We start from the raw sequence: 10,703 nt of genomic DNA, 5'->3' as shown, positions 1-10,703 counted from the left end.
TGCACAAATACAAGTCCTCTAAATACTAAATATTTGATTTTTTAGGGTTCTTAGGAGTTTTAATCTTATTCAAGTGGGTTTTGTAAATGGATCATCTCTCAATCTGAGTCCTTCGCTGTCAGCAGCTGTTGCAGCAGCTCTGGGTGACGACGTTTGCCTGCCCTTCTCTTCTTTCACTCAGAGTTTTCCTCTGATTATGAGAAGCCTATAAAAAGAACAGATCTGTATTTGGCTCTGAGCTGTGATGGGATTGCTACCAGCAAACTTTAATAGCTGATTCTGTCATTGAAAAAACGATAAAGAGGAACACTATTCTGGGACTTCTTCCCCGCTGCCAAACTTGCTCCGGGTCACATTGCTTGCTGGCGTTAGAAGAATGAATGGTGACCCCCTGCAAGTACAGAGCACATACCAGCATTCATTCAGGCGAGAGAAGCCAGAGGCCCCACACACCACGGCGTCTTTTGTCTTCCCGAGGGGGAAAGAACAGTCTTAAAGTGATGTCAATACCTCTAAAACAAGTAAACAATCAACATTTTAGAGAAGGTTTATTGTGTAAAGGTAAAAATATATCACACTGCTGGGTAATTCATTCTGAAAGTGCACCAAACTGAATATACATTAAAAGCAGATGAGAAGGAAGCCTCTAACAAAGATACCGGTGGCTAAGAGTTGAACTTCCTGTTGGAGACAAAGCTGTGATTCCCTCTGACTGAACTTCTGGTCCCAGCTGATCTTTCTGAGCTCTGCAGTATGGTGCCACCTAGTGTCCAGTAATGCATCCTGCACCTGCTGATAATCAGGCATTTGTTTCATTCAAAGTCTCTGTTAAACAACAGCAAAACAAGAGAACCAAACTAAAACTTTGATGTTTTATGGTGTTCTTATTCCAACATGATGACATCAGCCTGTTATAGTAACATTGCAACCACCTACGACTCGAAATATTATTTGATATGGTTTCTTTACCAGCCCATCAGTGTCCCTGATAAGGATAAGCAGATAAGATAATGTATGGTTGGATCATTTGTTGACTTTTTTTTTTTCAAGGTCAACTTTGATCTTGAGCGCTAGCAATGATGGTCAAGGTCAAATGTTTAGCTAACCTGGATATTAACATTTCTGATTGGCTAACACAGTTTTGTGGTTAGGGTCATGTCACTTGCTTGATTGGTTGGTTTGGCATTAAATTATCGTCTTTCAGTTTTCAAGTCTTTAGCACTTTTTAACCCATTTTTTTTTACAGATAGAACAATGACAACAATACACAGTACAGCAAACTCCCTGTGTGTGTTTTATTAACTGCAAACTAGACCAAGAACAACTCAGAGCACACACACCTACACACACACACACACAAACAAACAACAGCGGCAGTCATTACAACATAGTGTTTTCATGGGTACTTCAGCACCAGAGTAACAACGCAGTGTTATGATCCTTTACAAATAATGTTTCTTTCATAAAATACATTCTGTGAGAAACAGATTTATTTTAAAATAGACTTCTGTTGAATGTGATGTTATTCTATTCTAGTTACATCAACGCTGCATGCAGAGAAACTACATCACAGGACGTTTAGTCCACCAAATAATCAATATGACAGTGAACTGATATGAAATCATTCATGTTAACTGTGACTCTGGTTCCGAGGTGTCTGGCCCGGCGTCCGTCTGGCTGTCTTGTCGGCCTCCCGCTGCCTCCTTGCTCTTGGCTGCGTTCTCGCTCTGAGCCCGGTTCTGCTGCTCCGTCTCCAGAGCTTTCTCCATCTCTGTGTAGTAGTCGAGAGCTTTCCGGACGGGATCAATAATGTGTTGCTGCAGAATTATTGCAAAAAAAGTTTAAACTGATTACAATTTACCAAAAAACATGGGTTGAATTTAACCATTTATGAGTTCCTTACTGTAGAAAAAGGCCGGCTGTACTTTAACACTTGCTGAGGACGGGTTTCTGTAAAGTAATTTCCTGTTTTATTTTGTAAATCTTACCCTGTTTACACTGTTCACCATTCACTGTTTACCTGTGCTGCCTTTCACACCAATTAGGGTTTTTTTTTTGTTTATTTTAGTCTTTTCTTTTCATCTGAGCCACTTATTTAAGATGTTTTAGACACCTTCCTGTGAAAGTCTTCATTAAATTTTGCAAAGATGCTTTCAAAGAAGTACATACAGTACATTTTCTCCATACTTTTGATTTTAATACCTCCAGGCAGGGGAAGAGGTTGGCCAGCTCGATGAAGAGAGGCAGAAGAACAAATCTGATGAAGCCTGTTTGAGATGAAGGTTTGGTAACTTTGTCCCGGTCCATAAAGGGGGTAACGGGAAGGCCCTCCAACTTCTCCACATCACTCTGACAGAACGACAGGAGACAGATTTGACCCACTTAACTTAGTTTACTTCTATTGCTTTATAAGGGGTGTTCAGCTGTGTGGCACACCCTCATTACTGTAAGGCCACGGTGGATTTAACATTTGAATTTAAAAGGTAATATATTTTAGTTTCTGTAGCTTTAAAAAGTGAAGTTACTCTGCATTTGTTATAATGAACTGCACCAACAAGGTCAGATCATCTGAAAAATAAATTCTCACACAACTTGATAACAGACTGTGTCTATAAAGAACCTCACAGTTTGTCTCTGCCCTTCAAAAATCAGCTGGACCGTCCCTGAATCTCATGGTAGAGCCAAAACATTTAGAGTTCAGGTCACTGTGCTCCAAAACATCCCTCTTTAAGTTACAGATATCTCATCAAAAACAGCATCATATCATATTGTCACTTTGAAATGTCTTGACAAAGTTCAGCAGGAGTCGGTACCTGGTTGAAGAATTCCTGTAAAAGACAATCCAGCCAGGGCTCAGCCACCTCCATGGGCCGGGCCTCGTTGGATATGTCGCTCACTTTGATCAGGATCGTCATTAGCTGCACAAACAACAACAGTAAATAGATGTATACATGCTTCCAAATTTTCACGGTGCTCTGTAGTCTTACCACGTCTCTGTGGTCCTTGTTGGTGAAGTCAAACACTGGAAGGATGGACTTGAACTTGTTGAGAACCTCATTGTGCCTCAACATGTCGGTGGCCAGAATGCATCTGAAACAATCAGTGCTCATTATAAACTCTGTGCTAAGATATCATGATGAACAAGAGCACTCAGAGATCACAACTTCCCCATAGAAGGCAAAGACTACACTAACACATTGATGGTTTTTTTTTTGTGTTTTTATTATAAAATACTGATGTCATCTTATGACATCATTGTGACACTGTAGGGTGTTGTATTGACAAAATAAAAAGTGTTTTGCACTGCTCTCTGCGTGCCCTTTCTTATGATATATTACTCAATATGGTTTCTACAAAGTTTTTTCAAGGTCAACTTTGACCTTGGACGTAACAATGAAGGTTAAGGTTAAATGCTTAGCCAAACTAGGTACACATGTCCCTCAAGGTCTAGCATTTTTACACAAAATTAAATCACCTTTAGCTTGGTTTCTACCGGCACACAGAATTTGAACATGATATCTTGAAAATTGTGGATGCTAGACTGCTAACAAACAGACAGACAGGCAGACATATTCCCTCCTTTTGGGGGGAGAAAAATTAAAAACATGACTATTGGAAGATGATCTCACTTGATGATCCCCTCTCGTATCCGTTTGTACTGATCCGTGGACAGATTCCTGAAGATGTTGCTCTCTGTCTATGAAACAAAGACTCTCGGGTCACTGTGGAGTCATCCATGCATGTACGCAGGTTAATGGAGGGTTTTCATTCTTACCGTCTCCAGTATCTCGAAAGCTACAGCACAGTGGTGGTTCTCCAGAGGAGAGATGTCATTGTAGCGCAGAGCGAGTTCAGTCTGAGCGTTTATCTGAAGGACAGTCAGACATGAGATTCTTACCAAAGTTCAAGCCTCAACCTTATTTTGGAAAACTGGAAAATTCAGATGAATAAAACATCACAGAGTGTTGTAACATCATCTGCACTGAAGTCCCAGCAAAACCTGTGTTGGCTGTTCTTCTACAGTGCAAAAGGTGGTAGTTTCGAAATAACTGGTATAAAAGATTTTAAGCGATGAAACTACACAGAATTACATGGACTGGTTCTCAAAGAGTCTCAAAGAGACTTTTCCCTAATCTTAAAGGAGTTTCATTATTATATGAAAGCAGTAAGTGCCATCCATTACATGCAGAAAATTGTTGCCATATCACAGTTTTACATCATCTAGTGAGAAAATGTGTACAAAAATCGCACCGAGCCAAATTTTCAGGTTGAATCAAAATTCTGTTCTCATATTCTGATATGTAGGCCGGGAGTGCTCTAACTCCAACTGGTACAACAAACCACAATGCAGGTCTGAGTTTCAGTACTAGGGAAGCCTAAAAAGTGTGCTTTGTGTACCTGATAGGCATTGTTGTATCCCGTGTGGTCGAGGTCGTGGCAGACTGCAGAGGTCAGCATAATCAGCAGGTCAATGCTGTCCATCTTACTCCTCAGGTCAGTCAGCCAGATCAAACCATACATCTGCTCAGAGGGAAGACAAACAAAGGCAACAACACAAATGGAGAGAATGAAGAAGAAGGATTTACCTGCATTTATTGGTATCACTTTATAATGTCCAATTTTTATTTCAAATTAAAATCTAATTATATTTACCTACAAATACTTAAAGATGGGCACACTAGAATAAGGGGGAACAAGTCCCGTTCTTAGAGGAAACAAGCAAACAATTATACCGTAAGTAAATTTGAAAACTGTGTAATTTCATGATAATTTTGCAGAAATGCCAGGGTGCTAGATAGGAGAGTTCATCCGTTAGTCGAACTTCAGAGAAAGGAGGAACAATGTGATTTTCGTCCTGGTCGTGGAACACTGGACCAGCTCTTTATTCTCTCAAAGATACTTGAGGGTGCATGGGAGTTTGCCCAACCAGTCTACATGTGTCCTGTAGGAGGTGCTTTGTGAGCATGGGGTGTCTGGCGTATTGCTTCGGGCCATTCGATCCTTATACAACCATTGCAAGAGCTTGGTCCACATAGCTGGCAATAAGTCGGACTCATTCCCAGTGGGTGATGGACTCCGGCACAGCTGCCCTTTGTCACCGATTCTGTTCATAATTTTTATGGACAGAATTTCTAGGTGTAGCCAAGTGGCGGAAGTCTTTCACTTGGGTGGTCTCAGAATCCCATCTCTGCTTTTCGCGGATGATGTGGTTCTGTTGGCTTCAACGGGTGATGGTTCGCACTGGAAAAATTCACAGCTGAGTGTGAAGCAGGGGGAATGAGAATCAGCACCTCCAAATCTCACCTGGAAAATAGTGGAGTGCCAACTCCGAGTTCCTTCCCCAAGTGGAGGAGTTTAAGTATCTCAGGGTCTTGTTCACGAGTGATGGCAGAAGGTAGCGGGAGATCGACTTTCGGATTGGTGCTACAGCTGAAGTGATGCGGACGCTGTACCGGTCCGTTGTGGTAAAGAGAGAGCTGAGTGTAAAAGCGAAGCTCTTGATTTATCGGTCAATCTAAGTCCCTATCCTCATCTATGGTCCCAAGCTGTCCGTAGTGACTGACAGATTGAGATAGCAGATACAAGTGTTGGAAATGGATTTCCTCCGAAGGTTCGCTGGCCTCTCCCTTAGAGATAGGGTGGGAAGTTCAGCCATCCGGGAGGGGCTCAGAGTAGAGCCGCTGCTCCTCCACATTGAAACGAGCCAGTTGAGGTGGTTCGGGCATCTGATAAGGATGCCTCCTGGGTGCCTCCTTGGTGAGGTGTTCCAGGCATGTCCCACCGGGACACACTGGAGAGATTATATCTCTCGGCTGGCCTATGAACGCATTGGTGTTCTCCCAGATAAGCTGGAGGAGGTGGCTGGGGAGAGGGAGGTCTGGGCTTCTCTGCTTAGGCTGCTGCCCTGCAACCTGGCCGCCGTGGATAAGTGGAAGAAGATGGATGGATGGATGGATTTTGCAGAAAAACACAATATTTCTTACATATGCGTAAATATGCTGTACTTTTCGGGGTTTGTGCTATATTTAATAATTTGTAGACCTGTGTGAGCTTTTAGTGATGGAGCCAAAATATGCCTCACAACCTGAAAAGTGCTGTGTACCATTATTACCATGAAACTACACAGTACTTAAAATTACTTTCTTTGTTTCCTAACTAACTTTTTACCCTCTTATTCTAGTGTAACTGCCTTTAAGTATTTGTAGGTAAATTTAACCACAGCGTAATTGGGAATTACGCCCTTAGTTGCAGGCGTTAAACATACTCACCATCTGGGTCACACAGAAGCAGTGTTTAAAGTTGTGGAAAGGGATGTTGTTGTATCTGCGATAGATTTCGAACAGAAACTGCTGCAAGACTTCGGGCTCGATGTTGAAGGTTGGTATAAAGTCTAAATCTGTGTACATGACTTGCAGGAGCACCATAATCTCTGCATCCTCCCACTGCCTGCACATCACCAGAAAAAAAAATCAATAGCCAACCAGTCAACATTTGTCCTTCCACTCGGATTTCCAGGCTAAATGTGACCTGCCAATTTTCAGCTTAACAAAAAAACCTTGAATGGTGAAATGTTTTCTAATGGACACACAGATAATGTAAAAGACATAAATTTCCCATTGCTACAAAGTCCAAGAATGGATCTTTCAGCACATCTTTCAAGACAAGATTTTGAGGAAAGACAAGCAGACGATAATTATTCAACACAGAAATGCAGAAGCTGTGGAGTCAGCTGAAGTGTTGAGGAAGGAAAGAGGACAATTATTGAACCATTTAGACATATTCAACCCTCTGATGCCAAAGTTGGAATAGTGAGGACCATAACCATCTGTCATGAAATTCTTTTCTTTTAAAAAAAAAAAGGTGAAAGTCTTGCAAATCCAGAAAGAACAAAAAATGTTATTTTGACTGACACAAACAAAAAAATATTCTAGTGCTGTCAGCGTTAATCTCGCTAAAACGAAATTAACGCCATAACCACATTAACGCGTCAGATCTCTGTTAGCGAGTTCTACTGAACATCTACTTTTGCATTTTTGCTTAAAACTCATGTGTTTTTTTCTTTTCAAACACATGTTGGACTGTGCTCACGAGGAGTGGTTGCACTCCTGTGTTGAGAAACATACGAACACACTGAGGGTTTTAGACTTTTCAGTAAATTTGTTTACAGCAGCAAGAGTGCAGGATCACGTCAGAATTATTCCTGATAATACTGCACTGGCCAACTTGCAAAAAGCACATTTTATCAGGTCTTTAGAGGAATCCTGTAATTTAGCTCCAAGCTTTAGGTGTGTAGGTTGAACTTAACCTCATCGATGCTCCTCTATTGCTGCAGGTTTGCTTTAAAAGCTTTTGGACAAATGAAAAGATAACCGAACCTTAGTGAATGCATGGCGCTCACTTCAAACGCGGTGTGCATATTAAGGCTTTTATAAAGACCTTCTTTTAATTAGCGAGTCCTCATCCAGGCCTATTCATATTGAGATGAGTGTGCGGATCAGAAGAAAAGGCTGAGGGCTTCCATCCTCTTCAGAAACACATCAGATGTGTTTGTTGGGCACGACTGTCATTGGCTGACCGCCTGCCTCACTGTCCACGGAGGAAACAGGTGCGCTCGTTTATTTAGGATCACAAAGACGCATCAGGGTGATGAACACAGATTCAGCAGGTGACATTAAAAGCAATTGGATTCATGCATTTTAAAGCAAAACTTACCAGTTATCAAAGGTTGGCGTCTTCAGGTACTGCCTCACTTCCTCAGATACCTCCAAAGTGCTGCAAAGATTGTGGCATGAGGAGTAAGAATAGCAAATTATTCCAAACATTTTAATGTGAATTTTTACAAACCTCATTTGCAGGAACTTTTCCCGCACATGTTCACACTCTTCCCTGGTTTTACGCAGCGTCCTTTTGTGGTAGAACGGTGAGGGCTTGTGGGTTCCCTCCGAGAGATCTTTGAACAGCCCCAGCCAGCTTAGATGCTCCACACTCTGAAGACAAATGAGCACTGAACACAAACCTACTGGAGCTCACACTACAAATTATTACTGACTTCTTCCTAAGTGATTATTTCCCCAGCCCTGCTGCACTGTGACATCTAATCATAGGGTTCCCCCACCTGCCAAACCCACTTTATCCCCATGTTTGTCTCTAAGTTTTGAATTTAAAAAAACTTCTGGTATTTTTGTTCAGTTATTTGAGGCGGAACAAGCTTAAACAACACAACACTGGATGTGGGAAACTTTGCTGGGATACCTCCAGTTTCTCTCTGAATGAATCCACCTGCTTCTTCATCTCATACACAACTGCAGGCGTCTCGCCAGCCTCGATGAGGATTTTCTTCTCCAGGCCCTGCAGTCTGGGATCAGTGAAGCAACCATTCATGAACTTTTCAGCTGTACGTGTCATGGCTCAGATTCTGGTCTTTAATGCCTGATATGAGACTTTAAAAAGCACACTGATGGTAGCATACCTAAGAGATCTTTACGCATGTTCTCTCCTTTAATACCCAGCCTGCCCCACCTACCTTTTTTCCATGGATGACAGGTCAAATCCTAGTGCACCAGCAAGCTCGGCACCTGAAATGACATAAAAAGATGGAGACTGTCAACAGTTTCCATGTGAACTAGATCACTGCCATTCCCACGATGCCTAATTAAAGATACCTAACAGCTCACTGTTACAGTCGGCAGCCACCACCTCCAGCTTGTAGCACAGGTTGGGGCTGTTGGGTTCAAGGCTCGGAGAAATGTTGATGATGTTGCCTTTAGGGTTGTACAGTTTCAGGATGTCATGGGGTCCGGCCTCGGCAGCAGAGCGGAACAGATCTAGAAAGACCAGCTTGAGGTTTATTTTATAGAATCACTTGAGGAAATCCAGGAACTGTTATTCAAATGAACAGATATATATAACCACGTCCAAATTACTAACCAACTTTGATATGAATCATTTCATTTAGACTTAGATTTTTTGTCTGTTCTGAGCTATTTTGAAAGTTTTCTTGCATTTTGTTTTCTTTAGGTTATTGGTATCATTTTTGTGCTAACACTTATATAATATTTGTAAAGTGCTCAGTATCTAAACAACCCATTATCGTCAAACAACTGTAACAACCAGCAACACCAACAGTCACCAACAACAATCCACAACCAGCAACAATCAGCAACAATCAGCAACAACCACAACCAACAACCACCAATAACAACAATCAGCAACAACAACCAACTATAACAAAAACCAACATCAACAAACAGTTTATCAGAAAAAAGTAAAATCTACTTAAGAGGGGTGATTTACACAAATTTGGTTAGTGTGGTTGTGCTATACTCATACTTGGGTATTCAATATGAACTTCCATAATCATACAATGTATATTAAACTAAAAGAGCTCTATTATTTATATTCATAGCACTTCATCTAATATTAGTTTATAAATGTTTTAATATACCCAGTTCTCAGAGAATTACAGTACTTAGAGGGCTGAGGGGGGTTTTGCCTTAATGTGCCCCATACACCGTAGTGTCTCAGAAACACGAGCAGCCCCGAACATGATTGGGAGGCATTAGGCACTGCAGGAGTCTCTATTATAATTATCAGTCACAAACGCTGAAAAACACGCATCACACATGTAAAGTTTTCTATAAATGACTGCACTGAAATATTAACCAAAAAAAGATGTAAAGGTAAACATTTTTGACAGTGACTCGATTCTGAGCTTCCCACTGCAGAACTGTTTAGAAAAATCTAGCACAAATTAAGTGGAACGAGTGTCTACAACTATGCAGGTACAACGTTCAGATAATTCAATACAGGAAAGTAAACTTCAAAAACTAGTACAGTAGAAGTTAAATGCAGTCATCTAAATTAAGTAAGAACACTGCTTGCAGTTACAGCCCTGTTCTAATGAGTAAAATCTGCAGTATGTAATGTGCGTGGAGACCATGATGCCAAAGGCTGAAGCTGCTGTGAGAGGTGAGGAGCTGTCAGTGGCAGCTGTATTTGCAGCAAAGACTGCTTTGTCTTATGTTGATCCATTTATCAAATTTGCTTTATTGATTTTAGTCACAAAAGAGTATTTCCTGAACTCTAAGCATAAGAATATTCCACTTTAATTCATTTGTCCAAAACAACACGTTAGAATGCATTTGATCATATGAAACATAAACTTCAGCTTCGGCTCCTACCTTTGACGTCCTGAGCCGGACAATCAACCGGGAACTCCGCCTGCTCCGGTCTCCCGTTCACCGTGAAGTAGATTACTTTTGTTTCCATGTCATGAATCTAAACCCACTGACGCTGCTGTGCGCACTGCTGATCTGGCTCTGATGTCTATCTCCTCTTATTATCTTAATGATAAACACTCCACCCCCTCTCCACCTCCTCCTAAGCTCCTCCTCCTCCCCTGCCTTTGGACTCCAACATTTCTCAGAGCAATAGCCAACTGTCTTCACCCGAAATTTAGATTTTTATGACAATTACAAAGGTTATGAGGTTTTTTTTTTTTTTTTTCAAAAAATGATTACAGTAGTGGTTCTCAAATTGCGGGTGACAAATTAAGGGCACAGAGGTGAACATGGTGTTGATTTTTAATACAAATATAATTACAGTTCTACAAGAAAGAGAGAATGGTCTTTATAGAGTCAAACTGAGAATGAGATAACCAATCAGAGTGTTTTTGGCTGATTTTTAAGTGCTGTAGCGAACCT

At 41.2% G+C, this 10,703-nt stretch overlaps 1 protein-coding gene across 1 annotated transcript; it reads right to left on the bottom strand.

Moving 5' to 3' along the window:
• Positions 1-1,378: 1,378 nt before the first annotated feature.
• On the bottom strand, positions 1,379-10,301 carry LOC147311900 (high affinity cGMP-specific 3',5'-cyclic phosphodiesterase 9A). The gene is made up of 14 exons (XM_086266596.1): positions 10,182-10,301; positions 8,664-8,825; positions 8,525-8,576; positions 8,254-8,356; positions 7,846-7,988; positions 7,714-7,773; positions 6,270-6,447; positions 4,399-4,521; positions 3,776-3,868; positions 3,630-3,697; positions 2,988-3,090; positions 2,814-2,918; positions 2,203-2,349; positions 1,379-1,817 (listed from the first exon to the last, which is right to left on the bottom strand). The coding sequence occupies exons 1-14, from the start codon at positions 10,267-10,269 to the stop codon at positions 1,626-1,628; spliced, it is 1,617 nt and encodes a 538-aa protein (XP_086122722.1). The 5' UTR covers positions 10,270-10,301; the 3' UTR covers positions 1,379-1,625.
• Between the last annotated feature and the right edge of the window lie 402 nt (positions 10,302-10,703).

Source organism: Aulonocara sp. 'chitande type north' Nkhata Bay, linkage group LG16 (assembly GCF_057382095.1).
Source record: "Aulonocara sp. 'chitande type north' Nkhata Bay isolate Kocher_YH1m ecotype deep benthic linkage group LG16, A_spYH_male_GT1.1, whole genome shotgun sequence".
NCBI lineage: Eukaryota > Metazoa > Chordata > Actinopteri > Cichliformes > Cichlidae > Aulonocara > Aulonocara sp. 'chitande type north' Nkhata Bay.
This window is presented reverse-complemented; position numbering and strand designations above follow the sequence as displayed.